This window comes from Oncorhynchus kisutch, linkage group LG15, assembly GCF_002021735.2.
Source record: "Oncorhynchus kisutch isolate 150728-3 linkage group LG15, Okis_V2, whole genome shotgun sequence".
NCBI classification, from domain to species: Eukaryota; Metazoa; Chordata; class Actinopteri; order Salmoniformes; family Salmonidae; genus Oncorhynchus; species Oncorhynchus kisutch.
The window spans coordinates 46,791,817-46,812,024 of record NC_034188.2 but is presented as its reverse complement, the minus strand read 5'-3'; the positions used below and the strand labels follow the sequence as shown (position 1 = coordinate 46,812,024).

At 42.9% G+C, this 20,208-nt stretch overlaps 1 protein-coding gene across 1 annotated transcript in view; it reads left to right on the top strand.

Moving 5' to 3' along the window:
• The first annotated feature begins 1,577 nt into the window (after nucleotides 1-1,577).
• The window catches only part of wdr95 (WD40 repeat domain 95), a 34,179-nt gene continuing 15,548 nt past the window's right edge, over nucleotides 1,578-20,208 (top strand). The window contains exons 1-9 of the mRNA XM_020504655.2: nucleotides 1,578-1,828; nucleotides 2,205-2,297; nucleotides 13,157-13,202; nucleotides 13,316-13,362; nucleotides 13,810-13,927; nucleotides 15,580-15,649; nucleotides 19,012-19,258; nucleotides 19,529-19,634; nucleotides 19,995-20,146. Coding sequence (XP_020360244.2) covers nucleotides 1,737-1,828; nucleotides 2,205-2,297; nucleotides 13,157-13,202; nucleotides 13,316-13,362; nucleotides 13,810-13,927; nucleotides 15,580-15,649; nucleotides 19,012-19,258; nucleotides 19,529-19,634; nucleotides 19,995-20,146 — 971 coding nt within the window. The 5' untranslated portion in view covers nucleotides 1,578-1,736. The remainder of the gene's footprint in view (nucleotides 1,829-2,204; nucleotides 2,298-13,156; nucleotides 13,203-13,315; nucleotides 13,363-13,809; nucleotides 13,928-15,579; nucleotides 15,650-19,011; nucleotides 19,259-19,528; nucleotides 19,635-19,994; nucleotides 20,147-20,208) is intronic.

Sequence of the window (20,208 nt, the reverse complement as noted above, 5' to 3'; positions counted from 1 at the left end):
GTATTAAAACACTGCTTTGATCTGAAGTTTCTGTTCATTCCTGTGTGGAATTACTTAAAAATATATCATTTGTGACACTATAATGACAAAAATGCATCTTTTTTTCCCCAAATAGATTGAGCAGAGAGTATCCCTTGAAAGCCTGACAAAGCTCAAACTGGCATTTGAGGTACATTTCTAATATGGTTTGAGAATGTGTTGTTGGGATGACCTAGTATGGTCTTTCCTTATGGATATACGTGTTTAATTCCAATCGAACCCTAGCCAATCAGAAGGCAAGATGAAGCTATTACTATAATGCATAACCAATCCTCAAATCTACAGAAGTAGGTGCTTGGGGTCGATTTGGAATTCAGTGATCCAATGCGTTTAATGACACCTTCTCCTCTGCAGGAATTTGAAATGGGTGGCCAAAGATCACTGGATGTGTTGAACTTTGGACTGATAGTGAAGAAGTGTTTGGGCTTACACAACATAGTAAGTGTCAATGGAACTGGAAAAGCACCAAGATGACGCAACTTTTAATTGTAAGACAAACAGATTAATAAATGGCTGGATCTTTGTCTCTTTCATTCTCTCAATTAAATTAAATTCAATGGGCTTTATTGGCATGGGAAACATATGTTTACGTTGCCAAAGCAAGTGAAATAGAACTCTCTTCCCTCCCTCATGCAGTCTCTCTGTCTCTGTATATGTCTCTCTCTTTCTCTTTCTCTCTCTCTCTCTCTCTCTCTCTCTCTAAATAAAATAGTTTTCTATTTGTCACACTGTAAATGTTTCATTGTATTTTTAATAACCCTGATAACGATGTCTGGACTCAGCTATGTTGTTGTTGTCTGTCCCATCATTCCTTTGTTCTGTGAACGTCAGAACAATGCCCAGATCCAAGAACTATTCATGAAGATCGATTATTCTGGCCAGGGGAGGATTGAATGGGTGAGATGATAAGATTAATTTCCTTTATCCAGGTCACAAAATATTTATTCCCCTTAGTGTGGAATGGTGACTGCCCAAGGAAAGCATCTGACAAAATATTAAGTACAATTTCCATGAAACTGGCCTTCAAAATGTTTGGGTTTGATTCCATGTCAAACTAAGATTTTATTTTAGCCTGATCCCAGGAATTTAGTTTGATATCCCATTTCTAGAGTATACTGTACATATATGTATATCATATGTATTCGCACTGCTTGCCTGCATTATTGCCTATTGCAGCTTGTGGAATAAATAAAGTACTATATTGATGTGACATTCCCCTATCTCCTGCAGGATGAGTTCTGTACGTACATGCAGTTGGAGTACACAGAGAAGGAGGAGTCAGTGTTGCGCGGCAAACAGGTGGCGTTCTCCCTGCCAGCCACGGTCAGGGCCCTAAGCCACGGAGAGCCCGTTCTGCGCGTCCACTCCACCCCCGATGGCACCATCATCACCGTCCGCGAGGATGGGGCTGTCTACTACTGGAGCCCCGAGCTCAACCTGAAGAGGAGCAAGAGCGTGTTTGTGTGTGTGTGTGTGTGTGTGTGTGTGTGTGTGTGTGTGTGTGTGTGTATATGTGTGTCAGTGAGTAGTTTTGAAGTGTGAGGAAGTAAACTTGTCCTTTTTTTTTTATTTAGGACCACACCCTTCTCAGATGGTGTGGTCCTAGTTTGGTCCTGGTTTGGTCCTAATTTGGAAATGTCATAGTTTGGAAATGTTTTTTGAATTTGGCATAAATTTAATTCAATGATTTGCTTTGAATGCAGCATGAAAGACCTGTGAGCAGAAAACCAAAATGGGCAACTGATTTTATCACCATGCCACAGTACAACAAACTTATCATGGGAACAGGGTAAGAGCTGTGTACTGTCTGTTTCAGAATGTAGGCTTAGCTGAAAAGTAACTAGAGCATTACTTTTGCACAAATTCCTTTATTTTACTGTCTTGTGTTAGTGCAGTCTATTGCTACGCACTCTCTTGACAACATCTGTGTTCCACCGCTAATCATGGTCAATTCCCAGATCGCTGAGTCTCAGTTGAACAGTGTGACCTGTTATACCCATGGTAGCAATTAGGGTCCGCGTCCCAAATGGCACCCTATTCTCTATATGGTGTACTACTTTTGACAATGGGCACTGCTATAAAGAAGCACACTAGGACTAGGGATTAGGGTGCCATTTGGAACGCACTCAGGGACAACGTTCCTGTCGGTGTGTCCTGTGTTACAGAGACAGAGAGATCCAGTTGTATGAGCTGTCCTCTCTAGAGCCGTACTGTCAGATCAGTTCCCTGGAGACAGTCCCTCTGAGACTGGACTACTGGTGAGCCTCTAGTCTCGCACGCACTGGCAGCCTAAACATGTCTCATTAATATCAGATCACACACTGGTAGTCTAACCATGTCTCATTAATATCAGATAAAACACTGGCAGTCTAACCATGTAATACCAGATCAACCAGATCACACACTGGCAGTCTAAACCATGTCATACCAGATCACACACTGGCAGTCTAACCCATGTAATACCAGATCACACACTGGCAGCCTAAACCATGTCTCACTAATACCAGATCAAACACTGGCAGTCTAACCATGTCTCATTGATATCAGATCACACACTGGTAGTCTAACCATGTCTCATTAATATCAGATCACACACTGGCAGTCTAACCATGTCTCACTAATACCAGATCACCCACTGGCAGTCTAACCATGTCTCACTAATACCAGATCACCCACTGGCAGTCTAAACATGTCTCATTGATATCAGATCACACACTGGTAGTCTAACCATGTCTCATTAATATCAGATCACACACTGGCAGTCTAACCATGTCTCACTAATACCAGATCACCCACTGGCAGTCTAACCATGTCTCACTAATACCAGATCACCCACTGGCAGTCTAAACCATGTAATATCAGATCACACACTGGCAGTCTAAACCATGTAATACCAGATCAAACACTGGCAGTCTAAAACATGTTATACCAGATCACCCACTGGCAGTCTAAACCATGTCTCACTAATACCAGATCACCCACTGGCAGTCTAAACATGTTATACCAGATCACCCACTGGCAGTCTAAACCATGTTATACCAGATCACCCACTGGCAGTCTAAACCATGTAATACCAGATCACCCACTGGCAGTCTAAACCATGCTCTACCAGATCACCCACTGGCAGTCTAAACCATGTTATACCAGATCACACACTGGCAGTCAAAACCATGTCATACCAGATCACACACTGGCAGACTAAACCATGTCTCACTAATACCAGATCACACACTGGCAGTCTAAACCATGTAATACCAGATCACACACTGGCAGCCTAAACTATGTAATACCAGATCACCCACTGACAGTCTAAACATGTCTCATTGATATCAGATCACACACTGGTAGTCTAACCATGTCTCATTAATATCAGATCACCCACTGGCAGTCTAACCATGTCTCACTAATACCAGATCACACACTGGCAGTCTAAACCATGTAATACCAGATCACCAACTGGCAGTCTAAACCATGTAATACCAGATCACCCACTAGGAGTCTAAACATGTCTCATTGATACCAGATCACCCACTGGCAGTCTAACCATGTCTCATTAATACCAGATCACCCACTGGCAGTCTAACCATGTCTCATTAATAACAGATCAAACACTGGCAGTCTAACCATGTCTCACAAATACCAGATCACTCACTGGCAGTCTAAACCATGTAATACCAGATCAAACACTGGCAGTCTAAACCATGTTCTACCAGATCACCCACTGGCAGTCTAAACCATGTTATACCAGATCACCCACTGGCAGTCTAAACCATGTAATACCAGATCACCCACTGGCAGTCTAAACCATGTAATACCAGATCACCCACTGGCAGTCTAAACCATGTTATACCAGATCACCCACTGGCAGTCTAACCATGTCTCACTAATAGCAGATCACCCACTGGCAGTCTAAACCATGTTATACCAGATCACCCACTGGCAGTCTAAACCATGTAATACCAGATCACCCACTGGCAGTCTAAACATGTCTCATTGATACCAGATCACCCAATTGGCAGTCTAACCTGGTCTCATTAATATCAGATCACACACTGGCAGCCTAAACCATGTCTCATTAATATCAGATCACACACTGGCAGTCTAACCATGTCTCATTAAATACCAGATCAAACACTGGCAGTCTAAACCATGTTATACCAGATCACCCACTGGCAGTCTAAACCATGTTACACCAGATCACCCACTGGCAGTCTAAACCATTTTATACCAGATCACCCACTGGCAGTCTAACCATGTCTCATTAATATCAGATACACACTGGCAGTCTAACCATGTCTCACTAATACCAGATCACCCACTGGCAGTCTAACCATGTCTCACTAATACCAGATCACACACTGGCAGCCTAAACCATGTAATACCAGATCACCCACTGGCAGTCTAAACCATGTAATACCAGATCACACACTGGCAGTCTAAACCATGTAATACCAGATCACCCACTGGCAGTCTATGTAATACCTGATCACCTACTGGCAGTCTAAACCATGCTATACCAGATCACCCACTGGCAGTCTAAACCATGTTATACCAGATCACCCACTGGCAGTCTAAACCATGTAATACCAGATCACCCACTGGCAGTCTAACCATGTCTCACTAATAGCAGATCACCCACTGGCAGTCTAAACCATGTTATACCAGATCACCCACTGGCAGTCTAAACCATGTAATACCAGATCACCCACTGGCAGTCTAAACATGTCTCATTGATACCAGATCACCCAATTGGCAGTCTAACCAGGTCTCATTAATATCAGATCAAGCACTGGCAGCCTAAACCATGTCTCATTAATATCAGATCACACACTGGCAGTCTAACCATGTCTCATTAAATACCAGATCAAACACTTGCAGTCTAAACCATGTTATACCAGATCACCCACTGGCAGTCTAAACCATGTTACACCAGATCACCCACTGGCAGTCTAAACCATTTTATACCAGATCACCCACTGGCAGTCTAACCATGTCTCACTAATACCAGATCTCCCACTGGTAGTCTAACCATGTCTCATTAATATCAGATCACACACTGGCAGTCTAACCATGTCTCATTAATATCAGATCACACACTGGCAGTCTAACCATGTCTCACTAATACCAGATCACCCACTGGCAGTCTAACCATGTCTCACTAATACCAGATCACACACTGGCAGTCTAAACCATGTAATACCAGATCACCCACTGGCAGTCTAAACCATGTAATACCAGATCACACACTGGCAGTCTAAACCATGTAATTCCAGATCACCCACTGGCAGTCTATGTAATACCTGATCACCTACTGGCAGTCTAAACCATGCTATACCAGATCACCCACTGGCAGTCTAAACCATGTTATACCAGATCACCCACTGGCAGTCTAAACCATGTAATACCAGATCACACACTGGCAGTCTAAACCATGTAATACCAGATCACCCACTGGCAGTCTAAACATGTCTCATTGATACCAGATCACCCACTGGCAGTCTAACCATGTCTCATTAATATCAGATCACGCACTGGCAGCCTAAACCATGTCTCATTAATATCAGATCACACACTGGCAGTCTAACCATGTCTCATTAAATACCAGATCAAACACTGGCAGTCTAAACCATGTAATACCAGATCACGCACTGGCAGCCAAAACCATGTCTCATTAATATCAGATCACACACTGGCAGTCTAAACCATGTAATACCAGATCAACCAGATCACACACTGGCAGTCAAAACCATGTCATACCAGATCAAACACTGGCAGTCTAAACCATGTCTCACTAATACCAGATGACACACTGGCAGCCTAAACTATGTAATACCAGATCACCCACTGAAAGTCTAAACATGTCTCATTGATATCAGATCACACACTGGTAGTCTAACCATGTCTCACTAATAGCAGATCACCCACTGGCAGTCTAAACCATGTTATACCAGATCACCCACTGGCAGTCTAAACCATGTAATACCAGATCACCCACTGGCAGTCTAAACATGTCTCATTGATACCAGATCACCCAATTGGCAGTCTAACCAGGTCTCATTAATATCAGATCAAGCACTGGCAGCCTAAACCATGTCTCATTAATATCAGATCACACACTGGCAGTCTAACCATGTCTCATTAAATACCAGATCAAACACTTGCAGTCTAAACCATGTTATACCAGATCACCCACTGGCAGTCTAAACCATGTTACACCAGATCACCCACTGGCAGTCTAAACCATTTTATACCAGATCACCCACTGGCAGTCTAACCATGTCTCACTAATACCAGATCTCCCACTGGTAGTCTAACCATGTCTCATTAATATCAGATCACACACTGGCAGTCTAACCATGTCTCATTAATATCAGATCACACACTGGCAGTCTAACCATGTCTCACTAATACCAGATCACCCACTGGCAGTCTAACCATGTCTCACTAATACCAGATCACACACTGGCAGTCTAAACCATGTAATTCCAGATCACCCACTGGCAGTCTATGTAATACCTGATCACCTACTGGCAGTCTAAACCATGCTATACCAGATCACCCACTGGCAGTCTAAACCATGTTATACCAGATCACCCACTGGCAGTCTAAACCATGTAATACCAGATCACACACTGGCAGTCTAAACCATGTAATACCAGATCACCCACTGGCAGTCTAAACATGTCTCATTGATACCAGATCACCCACTGGCAGTCTAACCATGTCTCATTAATATCAGATCACGCACTGGCAGCCTAAACCATGTCTCATTAATATCAGATCACACACTGGCAGTCTAACCATGTCTCATTAAATACCAGATCAAACACTGGCAGTCTAAACCATGTAATACCAGATCACGCACTGGCAGCCAAAACCATGTCTCATTAATATCAGATCACACACTGGCAGTCTAAACCATGTAATACCAGATCAACCAGATCACACACTGGCAGTCAAAACCATGTCATACCAGATCAAACACTGGCAGTCTAAACCATGTCTCACTAATACCAGATGACACACTGGCAGCCTAAACTATGTAATACCAGATCACCCACTGAAAGTCTAAACATGTCTCATTGATATCAGATCACACACTGGTAGTCTAACCATGTCTCACTAATAGCAGATCACCCACTGGCAGTCTAAACCATGTTATACCAGATCACCCACTGGCAGTCTAAACCATGTAATACCAGATCACCCACTGGCAGTCTAAACATGTCTCATTGATACCAGATCACCCAATTGGCAGTCTAACCAGGTCTCATTAATATCAGATCAAGCACTGGCAGCCTAAACCATGTCTCATTAATATCAGATCACACACTGGCAGTCTAACCATGTCTCATTAAATACCAGATCAAACACTTGCAGTCTAAACCATGTTATACCAGATCACCCACTGGCAGTCTAAACCATGTTACACCAGATCACCCACTGGCAGTCTAAACCATTTTATACCAGATCACCCACTGGCAGTCTAACCATGTCTCACTAATACCAGATCTCCCACTGGTAGTCTAACCATGTCTCATTAATATCAGATCACACACTGGCAGTCTAACCATGTCTCATTAATATCAGATCACACACTGGCAGTCTAACCATGTCTCACTAATACCAGATCACCCACTGGCAGTCTAACCATGTCTCACTAATACCAGATCACACACTGGCAGTCTAAACCATGTAATACCAGATCACCCACTGGCAGTCTAAACCATGTAATACCAGATCACACACTGGCAGTCTAAACCATGTAATTCCAGATCACCCACTGGCAGTCTATGTAATACCTGATCACCTACTGGCAGTCTAAACCATGCTATACCAGATCACCCACTGGCAGTCTAAACCATGTTATACCAGATCACCCACTGGCAGTCTAAACCATGTAATACCAGATCACACACTGGCAGTCTAAACCATGTAATACCAGATCACCCACTGGCAGTCTAAACATGTCTCATTGATACCAGATCACCCACTGGCAGTCTAACCATGTCTCATTAATATCAGATCACGCACTGGCAGCCTAAACCATGTCTCATTAATATCAGATCACACACTGGCAGTCTAACCATGTCTCATTAAATACCAGATCAAACACTGGCAGTCTAAACCATGTAATACCAGATCACGCACTGGCAGCCAAAACCATGTCTCATTAATATCAGATCACACACTGGCAGTCTAAACCATGTAATACCAGATCAACCAGATCACACACTGGCAGTCAAAACCATGTCATACCAGATCAAACACTGGCAGTCTAAACCATGTCTCACTAATACCAGATGACACACTGGCAGCCTAAACTATGTAATACCAGATCACCCACTGAAAGTCTAAACATGTCTCATTGATATCAGATCACACACTGGTAGTCTAACCATGTCTCATTAATATCAGATCACCCACTGGCAGTCTAACCATGTCTCACTAATACCAGATCACACACTGGCAGTCTAAACCATGTAATACCAGATCACCAACTGGCAGTCTAAACCATGTAATACCAGATCACACACTGGCAGTCTAAACCATGTAATACCAGATCACCAACTGGCAGTCTAAACCATGTAATACCAGATCACCCACTGGCAGTCTAAACCATGTAATACCAGATCACCCACTGGCAGTCTAACCATGTCTCACTAATAGCAGATCACCCACTGGCAGTCTAAACCATGTTATACCAGATCACCCACTGGCAGTCTAAACCATGTAATACCAGATCACCCACTGGCAGTCTAAACATGTCTCATTGATACTAGATCACCCAATTGGCAGTCTAACCAGGTCTCATTAATATCAGATCACCCACTGGCAGTCTAAACCATGTTATACCAGATCACCCACTGGCAATCTAAACCATGTTACACCAGATCACCCACTGGCAGTCTAAACCATTTTATACCAGATCACCCACTGGCAGTCTAACCATGTCTCACTAATACCAGATCTCCCACTGGTAGTCTAACCATGTCTCATTAATATCAGATCACACACTGGCAGTCTAACCATGTCTCATTAATATCAGATCACACACTGGCAGTCTAACCATGTCTCACTAATACCAGATCACCCACTGGCAGTCTAACCATGTCTCACTAATACCAGATCACACACTGGCAGTCTAAACCATGTAATACCAGATCACCCACTGGCAGTCTAAACCATGTAATACCAGATCACACACTGGCAGTCTAAACCATGTAATACCAGATCACCCACTGGCAGTCTATGTAATACCTGATCACCTACTGGCAGTCTAAACCATGCTATACCAGATCACCCACTGGCAGTCTAAACCATGTTATACCAGATCACCCACTGGCAGTCTAAACCATGTAATACCAGATCACACACTGGCAGTCTAAACCATGTAATACCAGATCACCCACTGGCAGTCTAAACATGTCTCATTGATACCAGATCACCCACTGGCAGTCTAACCATGTCTCATTAATATCAGATCATGCACTGGCAGCCTAAACCATGTCTCATTAAATACCATATCAAACACTGGCAGTCTAAACCATGTAATACCAGATCACGCACTGGCAGCCTAAACCATGTCTCATTAATATCAGATCACACACTGGCAGTCTAAACCATGTAATACCAGATCAAAAAGATCACACACTGGCAGTCAAAACCATGTCATACCAGATCAAACACTGGCAGTCTAACCATGTCTCATTAAATACCAGATCAAACACTGGCAGTCTAAACCATGTAATACCAGATCATGCACTGGCAGCCTAAACCATGTCTCATTAATATCAGATCACACACTGGCAGTCTAACCATGTCTCATTAAATACCATATCAAACACTGGCAGTCTAAACCATGTAATACCAGATCACGCACTGGCAGCCTAAACCATGTCTCATTAATATCAGATCACACACTGGCAGTCTAAACCATGTAATACCAGATCAAAAAGATCACACACTGGCAGTCAAAACCATGTCATACCAGATCAAACACTGGCAGTCTTAACCATGTCTCACTAATACCAGATCACACACTGGCAGCCTAAACTATGTAATACCAGATCACCCACTGACAGTCTAAACATGTCTCATTAATATCAGATCACCCACTGGCAGTCTAACCATGTCTCACTAATACCAGATCACACACTGGCAGTCTAAACCATGTAATACCAGATCACCAACTGGCAGTCTAAACCATGTAATACCAGATCACACACTGGCAGTCTAAACCATGTAATACCAGATCACCCACTAGGAGTCTAAACATGTCTCATTGATACCAGATCACCCACTGGCAGTCTAACCATGTCTCATTAATACCAGATCACCCACTGGTAGTCTAACCATGTCTCACTAATACCAGATCACCCACTGGCAGTCTAACCATGTCTCATTAATAACAGATCAAACACTGGCAGTCTAATCATGTCTCACAAATACCAGATCACTCACTGGCAGTCTAAACCATGTAATACCAGATCAAACACTGGCAGTCTAAACCATGTTATACCAGATCACCCACTGGCAGTCTAAACCATGTCTCACTAATACCAGATCACCCACTGGCAGTCTAAACCATGTTATACCAGATCACCCACTGGCAGTCTAAACCATGTAATACCAGATCACCCACTGGAAGTCTAAACCATGTAATACCAGATCACCCACTGGCAGTCTAAACCATGTAATACGAGATCACCCACTGGCAGTCTAACCATGTCTCACTAATAGCAGATCACCCACTGGCAGTCTAAACCATGTTATACCAGATCACCCACTGGCAGTCTAAACCATGTAATACCAGATCACCCACTGGCAGTCTAAACATGTCTCATTGATACCAGATCACCCACTGGCAGTCTAACCAGGTCTCATTAATATCAGATCACGCACTGGCAGCCTAAACCATGTCTCATTAAATACCAGATCAAACACTGGCAGTCTAAACCATGTAATACCAGATCATGCACTGGCAGCCTAAACCATGTCTCATTAATATCAGATCACACACTGGCAGTCTAACCATATCTCATTAAATACCAGATCAAACACTGGCAGTCTAAACCATGTAATACCAGATCACGCACTGGCAGCCTAAACCATGTCTCATTAATATCAGATCACCCACTGGCAGTCTAAACCATGTAATACCAGATCAACCAGATCACACACTGGCAGTCAAAACCATGTCATACCAGATCACACACTGGCAGTCTAAACCATGTCTCACTAATACCAGATCACACACTGGCAGTCTAAACCATGTCTCACTAATACCAGATCACACACTGGCAGCCTAAACTATGTAATACCAGATCAAACACTGGCATTCTAAACCATGTTATACCAGATCACCCACTGGCAGTCTAACCATGTCTCACTAATACCAGATCACCCACTGGCAGTCTAACCATGTCTCATTAATACCAGATCACACACTGGCAGTCTAAACCATCTAATACCAGATCACCCACTGGCAGTCTAAACCATGTCTCACTAATACCAGATCACCCACTGGTAGTCTAACCATGTCTCATTAATATCAGATCACACACTGGCAGTCTAACCATGTCTCATTAATATCAGATCACACACTGGCAGTCTAAACCATGTTATACCAGATCACCCACTGGCAGTCTAAACCATGTTTTACCAGATCACCCACTGGCAGTCTAAACCATTCTATACCAGATCACCCACTGGCAGTCTAACCATGTCTCACTAATACCAGATCTCCCACTGGCAGTCTAAACATGTCTCATTGATACCAGATCACCCACTGGCAGTCTAACCATGTCTCATTAATTTCAGATCACGCACTGGCAGCCTAAACCATGTCTCATTAATATCAGATCACACACTGGCAGTCTAACCATGTCTCATTAAATACCAGATCAAACACTGGCAGTCTAAACCATGTAATACCAGATCACGCACTGGCAGCCTAAACCATGTCTCATTAATATCAGATCACACACTGGCAGTCTAAACCATGTAATACCAGATCAACCAGATCACACACTGGCAGTCTAAACCATGTCATACCAGATCACACAATGGCAGTCTAAACCATGTCTCACTAATACCAGATCACACACTGGCAGTCTAAACCATGTAATACCAGATCACACACTGGCAGCCTAAACTATGTAATACCAGATCACCCACTGGCAGCCTAAACGATGTAATATCAGATCACACACTGGCAGTCTAACCATGTCTCACTAATACCAGATCACCCACTGGCAGTCTAACCATGTCTCACTAATACCAGATCACACACTGGCAGTCTAAACCATCTAATACCAGATCACCCACTGGCAGTCTAAACCATGTAATACCAGATCACACACTGGCAGTCTAAACCATGTAATACCAGATCACCCACTGGCAGTCTAAACCATGTCTCACTAATACCAGATCACCCACTGGCAGTCTAAACCATGTTAATACCAGATCACCCACTGGCAGTCTAAACCATGTAATACCAGATCACCCACTGGCAGTCTAAACCATGTTATACCAGGTCACCCACTGGCAGTCTAAACCATGTTATACCAGATCACCCACTGGCAGTCTAAACCATGTTATACCAGATCACGCACTGGCAGTCTAAACCATTTTATACCAGATCACCCACTGGCAGTCTAACCATGTCTCACTAATACCAGATCTCCCACTGGTAGTCTAACCATGTCTCATTAATATCAGATCACACACTGGCAGTCTAACCATGTCTCATTAATATCAGATCACACACTGGCTGTCTAAACCATGTTATACCAGATCACCCACTGGCAGTCTAAACCATGTTTTACCAGATCACCCACTGGCAGTCTAAACCATTTTATACCAGATCACCCACTGGCAGTCTAACCATGTCTCACTAATACCAGATCACTCACTGGCAGTCTAAACCATGTCTCACTAATACCAGATCACCCACTGGCAGTCTAAACCATGTCTCACTAATAGCAGATCACACACTGGCAGTCTCAACCATGTTATACCAGATCACACACTGGCAGCCTAAACCATGTCTCACTAATGTCTAATCTGATCTGAGACCTGCTTTAGTGTTTTTCCTGTCTTTCTCTCCCCGCAGCTACACCGGACCTGATGAGTGTTCTATTTTGTATGGAGACTCCCAGGTAATGTAAATCCTCTCTCTGCTTGACAACAGATTAAATTACCAGAGAGGAGAAGTTAAATGCCACTCGGCTCATTAATTATAAAGGGTTATTTTTCTCTTTCTGCTTTCTAGGGCTGCGTGAATATCATATTAATTACCTCCGTGGGGGAGACTCTGAGGTAAACATGTTTTTTTTAAATGTTAACTTTATGCATCTATTGAACAATCACAGGAATGCATCATCATCTTAAAGGTAAATTGTTAAGTCAACAAAAAGTTCTTAGGAAAAAAGGCCAATGTAACTTAAAATGGCTGCCTACTGTTTCTATGGCAATGTATAGCTTAATAACCTAATTTGAGGTTTTGGGTGATAACAAATCTAGTATATCAGTTTATTTTTTATTTTTTATGTGATACGAAGAGGGTGGTTTGCACACAAATAGAGACATTTCAAAGTATTCCTTTTTAATTTGTCATTTCTTTGCTGGTAAATAATTATGGGAATGTGATGCCATTGAACAGATTGGTCGCACTCGCACAGAATATGTGACAGCCAAACATCTCTGTGCCAACACTGTAACTATAATTTAGTGCTGGTTCATACAGTTCTACATCTTTATTTGCAGAATGTGGAAGAAATTACCAAAAATTGAGAATGTGCCTAACATCGGGATAGACAACGCAGTGCTTTCTCAGAATGTGACATACATTCGATGGAAGGTCCACCAGGACTGGGTGACAAAGGTGACGTTTAGTTTTTCTCGATGCACACTGGGATACCTTTTTGTCTATCTATGGAATAACCATTTCTGCCTGTTAGATGATTGTGTATGGTACAAAAAGAGTGACCCCCTCTCCCCATAGACTCAACATGAATATTGGCCTTGATGCACAAATATGCCTACTATAGTACTTTTGCTTGATCATTTTTACACACTTCACCAGCTGAAATGTTGTGAGTCAATAAGTACTCAGCTCCCTTGTTATGGCATGCCAAAATAAGTTCAGGATGAAGAATGTGCTTAATACGTTGCATGGACTCACTCTGTGTGCAATAATATTGTTTAACATGATCTTTGAATGACTACCTCATCTCTGTATCCCACATATAATTATCTGTAAGGTCCCCCAGTTGAGCAGTGAATTTCAAACAAAGATTACACCACAAAGACCAGTGAGGTTTTCCAATGCCTCGCAATGAAGGGCACCTATTGGTAGATGGTTATAAAAAACAGACTTTGAATATCCCTTTGAGCATGGTGAAGTTATTAATTACACATTGGATAGTGTATCAATACACCCAGTCACTACAAAGATACAATAATCCTTCCTAACTCAGTTGCCGGAGAGGAAAGAAACCCTCCAGGGATTTTACCATGAGGCCAGTGATGACTTTAAAACAGTTACAGAATGTCATGGTTGTGATATGAGAACTGAGGATGGACATTTTAGTTACTTCACAATACTAAACCTAATTGACAGTGTGAAAAGAAACCTGTACAGAATAAAAAATATTCAAAAACATGCATCCTGTTTTGCAACAAGGCACTAAAGTAATACTGCCAAAAATGTGGCAAAGCAATTCACTTTTTGTCCTGAATACAAAGTGTTATGTTTGGGGCAAATCCAATACAACACATTACTGAGTACCACTCTCCATATTTTCAAGCATGGTGGTGGCTGCATCATGTTATATTTATGCTTGTCATCATTAAACATGTTTTATTAAAAGAAGGAGAATAGAGCTAAAGACAGGCAAAATCCTTGAGGAAAACCTGGTTCAGTCTGCTTTCCAACAGACACTGGGAGATAAATTCCCCTTTCACCAGTACAATAACCTAAAACAAAAGGCAAAATATACACAGGAGTTGCTTACCAAGATGACATTGAATGTTCCTGAGTGGTCTAGTTACAGTTTTGACTTAAATTGGCTTGAAAATCTATTGCAAAACTTGAAAATGACTGTCTGGCAATGATCAACAACCAACTTGACAGAGCTTGAAGAATTTGTAAAAGAATAATGTGCAAATATTGTACAATCCAGGTGTGTAAAACTTTTATGAGAGACTTATCCAGAAAGACCCACAGCTGTAATCACTACCAAAGGTGATTCTAACATGTATTGACTCAGGGGTGTGAATAATTACACTTTACATTTCTGTATTTCATTTTCAATAAATTTGCAAGCATTTCTGAAAACATGTTTTCACTTTGTTATTATGGGGTATTGTGTGAAGATGGAGGAGACAATAATCTATTTAATTCATTTTGAATTCAGGCTGTAACACAACAAATGTAGAATAGATCAAGGGGTATGAATACTTTCTGAAGGCACTGATGTATATTTTCATAATTTTTGCACACAACAATACCTTGAGATTTCTTTTACATTTTAGGTGAAATATTTTCCAGACATTTGTGCGATTGTTTCCACCTCCAATCATGAAGCCTCTTCCCTCGTCATAGGTAATTACTCATTGTCACATCCATATTCTCATCTCAGCTGGATGTATTCAAGTTCAAACTCACTTCTGGTGTGCAGGCTCTTTGGTCTGGTCTATGTACATTTATGGTTCAATACTTGTCTTCAACATTACCAATTATTATTATTATTAACAATTGTCCATTAGAATAACAGAAATACAGTGTAGACATTGTTGATGTTGTAAATTACTATTTTAGCTGGAAACTGAAGATTTTTAAAAATGGAATATCTACATAGGTGTACAGAGGGCCATAATTAGCAACCATCACTCTCCTGTGTTCCAATGGCACGTTGTGTTAGCTAATCCAAGTTTATCATTTTAAAAGGCTAATTGATCATTAGAAAACCCTTTTGCAATTATGTGTACTGATTAAAGAAGCAATAAAGCTGTCCTTCTTTAGACTAGTTGACTATCTGGAGCATCAGCATTTGTGGGTTCGATTACAGGCTCACAATGGCCAGAAACAAAGACCTTTCTTCTGAAACTCTTCTGAAACCAGTTTGCGTTCCCTTCACAGAACAGAGCAAACGGGGTCTAACCAGAATAGAAAAAGGAGTGGGCGGCCCCGGTCCACAACTGAGCAAGAGGACAAGTACATTAGAGTGTCTAGTTTGAGAAACAGACGCCTTTACAGTTAAGTCCTTAACTGGCAGCTTCATTAAATAGTACCCGCAAAACAAAGGTCTCAACGTCAACAGTGAAGAGGCGACTCCGGGATGCTGGCCTTCTAGGCAGAGTTGCAAAGAAAAAGCCATATCTCAGACTGGCCAATGAAAATAAAAGATTAAGATGGGAAAAAAGAAAACTGACACTGGACAGAGAAACTTTGCCTAGAAGGCCAGCATCGAGCCAGCAGGAGTAGTACACAGCGTTGCACGAGATCTTCAGTTTCTTGGCAATTTCTCGCATAGAATAGCCTTCACTTGTCACAACAAGAATAGACTGATGAGTTTCAGAAGAAAGGTCTTCGTTTCTGGCCATTTTGAGCCTGTAATCGAACCCACAAATACTGATGCTCCAGATTCTCAACTAGTCTAAAGAAGGCCCGTTTATTGCTTCTTTAATCAGAAAAACAGTTTTCAGCTGTGCTAACATAATTTCAAAAGGGTTTTCTAATGATCAATTAACCTTTTAAAATGATAAACTTGGATTAGCTAACACAACGGGCCATTGGAACACAGGAGTGATGGTTGCTGATAATGGCCCTCTGTACGCCTATGTAGATATTCCATTTTAAAATGCTACAATAGTCATTTACAACATTAACAATGTCTACACTGTATTTCTGATCAATTTGATGTTATTTTAATGGACAAATAAATGTGCTTTTCTTAAAAAAACTAGGATGTTTATAAGTGACCCCAAACTTTTGAATGGTAGTGTCTGTCTGTCTGTCTTCTGTCTGTCTGTCTGTCTGTCTGTCTGTCTGTCTGTCTGTCTGTCTGTCTGTCTGTCTGTCTGTCTGTCTGTCTGTCTGTCTGTCTGTCTGTCTGTCTGTCTGTCTGTCTGTCTGTCTGTCTGTCTTCTGTCTGTCTGTCTGTCTGTCTGTCTGTCTGTCTGTCTGTCTGTCCTGTCTGTCTGTCTGTCTGTCTGTCTGTCTGTCTGTCTGTCTGTCTGTCTGTCTGTCCTGTCTGTCTGTCTGTCTGTCTGTCTGTCTGTCTGTCTGTCTGTCTGTCTGTCTGTCTGTCTGTCTGTCTGTCTGTCTGTCTGTCTGTCTGTCTGTCTGTCTGTCTGTCTGTCTGTCTGTCTGTCTGTCTGTCTGTCTGTCTGTCTGTCTGTCTGTCTGTCTGTCTGTCTGTCTGTCTGTCTGTCTGTCTGTCTGTCTGTCTGTCTGTCTGTCTGTCTGTCTGTCTGTCTGTCCTGTCTGTCTGTCTGTCTGTCTGTCTGTCTGTCTGTCTGTCTGTCTGTCTGTCTGTCTGTCTGTCTGTCTGTCTGTCTGTCTGTCTGTCTGTCTGTCTGTCTGTCTGTCTGTCTGTCTGTCTGTCTGTCTGTCTGTCTGTCTGTCTGTCTGTCTGTCTGTCTGTCTGTCTGTCTGTCTGTCTGTCTGTCTGTCTGTCTGTCTGTCTGTCTGTCTGTCTGTCTGTCTGTCTGTCTGTCTGTCTGTCTGTCTGTCTGTCTGTCTGTCTGTCTGTCTGTCTGTCTGTCTGTCTGTCTGTCTTCTGTCTGTCTGTCTGTCTGTCTGTCTGTCTGTCTGTCTGTCTGTCTGTCTGTCTGTCTGTCTGTCTGTCTGTCTGTCTGTCTGTCTGTCTGTCTGTCTGTCTGTCTGTCTGTCCTGTCTGTCTGTCTGTCTGTCTGTCTGTCTGTCTGTCTGTCTGTCTGTCTGTCTGTCTGTCTGTCTGTCTGTCTGTCTGTCTGTCTGTCTGTCTGTCTGTCTGTCTGTCTGTCTGTCTGTCTGTCTGTCTGTCTGTCTGTCTGTCTGTCTGTCTGTCTGTCTGTCTGTCTGTCTGTCTGTCTGTCTGTCTGTCTGTCTGTCTGTCTGTCTGTCTGTCTGTCTGTCTGTCTGTCTGTCTGTCTGTCTGTCTGTCTGTCTGTCTGTCTGTCTGTCTGTCTGTCTGTCTGTCTGTCTGTCTGTCTGTCTGTCTGTCTGTCTGTCTGTCTGTCTGTCTGTCTGTCTGTCTGTCTGTCTGTCTGTCTGTCTGTCTGTCTGTCTGTCTGTCTGTCTGTCTGTCTGTCTGTCTGTCTGTCTGTCTGTCTGTCTGTCTGTCTGTCTGTCTGTCTGTCTGTCTGTCTGTCTGTCTGTCTGTCTGTCTGTCTGTCTGTCTGTCTGTCTGTCTGTCTGTCTGTCTGTCTGTCTGTCTGTCTGTCTGTCTGTCTGTCTGTCTGTCTGTCTGTCTGTCTGTCTGTCTGTCTGTCTGTCTGTCTGTCTGTCTGTCTGTCTGTCTGTCTGTCTGTCTGTCTGTCTGTCTGTCTGTCTGTCTGTCTGTCTGTCTGTCTGTCTGTCTGTCTGTCTGTCTGTCTGTCTGTCTGTCTGTCTGTCTGTCTGTCTGTCTGTCTGTCTGTCTGTCTGTCTGTCTGTCTGTCTGTCTGTCTGTCTGTCTGTCTGTCTGTCTGTCTGTCTGTCTGTCTGTCTGTCTGTCTGTCGTCTGTCTGTCTGTCTGTCTGTCTGTCTGTCTGTCTGTCTGTCTGTCTGTCTGTCTGTCTGTCTGTCTGTCTGTCTGTCTGTCTGTCTGTCTGTCTGTCTGTCTGTCTGTCTGTCTGTCTGTCTGTCTGTCTGTCTGTCTGTCTGTAAGAGTGTAGGTATGCTCATATATTAAACAGCATATTAGTGCTTTTATGTTTAATTGATATAGTTGAATGTATCACTTATGACTTTGAAACAACACAATCCGATCTCATGCCCAGGCTGCGTTCTCCCGTCCACCAACATCGAGCAGCAGATGAGGGAAATCAGGGAGGTGTGTCGGGATGGGAAGGCCAAGAGAGCCCTTTCTAATAACAATGGGTCTCCTCAGCCCCGGGCACCATGTGACCAGACCGTCTTCAATGTCTACAAGGGCGTCATGACCTTTGACCTCAGCAAACAGCACAACCTGCTGGTGACCGGAGGGATGGACAGGGTGCTGCGTCTGTGGAACCCCTACGTCCCTGGGTGAGGAAACCCACAGGAAACTCTTATGTCGCTGAATGCTACTGGGTGTACAGGCTTTTCATCCAGCCCTACAGTAAGGCACTGGCATGATTAAAGGGACACTCTGTTGTTGTTCTATAACAGGAAGTCCACAGGTGTGTTAAAGGGACACTCTGTTGTTCTTCTATAACAGGAAGCCCACAGGGGTGTTAAAGGGACACTCTGTTGTTGTTCTATAACAGGAAGCCCACAGGTGTGTTAAAGGGACACTCTGTTGTTGTTCTATAACAGGAAGCCCACAGGTGTGTTAAAGGGACACTCTGCTCCCATCTTCTACCTCTTCATCTCCTCAGAGGAAAACCGTATATTTTCTGTCTCTATGGACAACACTGCCAAGGTGGGACACCATTTACTTCTCCTTCGAACTACAACTTATTGCCTGACTTTCCTCAAAATTGGTCTTCTGTTGAGATAAATCCACACCCTAGGCCATCAGTTTGGTAGATGCAGCTGTAGGCCAGAATCCATGAATGGAAAAGATGAGCACCATGTAATGTAATCTAGACTCGTAGTGCTCATCTTTTCCATTCGTTTGGGGTTGAAAAGTGGAGGCATATAGCTGTATCTACACAACCGATAGCGAGGGATGTGAACTCATCTTAACCTTAGACTACTTTTGAGGTCTGAGAACATCTGAAAAACGTTGGCTTTGGAGTGTAATGGCCTTTTAAAAAGTTGATGACTGTCTGTCTTTCAGATCTGGGATATCCATGACCAAATCTGCCTCATCACAGCCCACCCCAAAGCCAGCCTCATCCGTGGAGACATGTCTGCATGCCTGTATTCTCCTTCCATCAAGGCACTGTACATCGCAGCAGACTCACTAGCGCTGCTCTCTCTCAGGACCAGGTCAATTAATTTGCTACTGGGTTGTATCTTAAATGACCCCCTATTTCATGTATGACGCACTA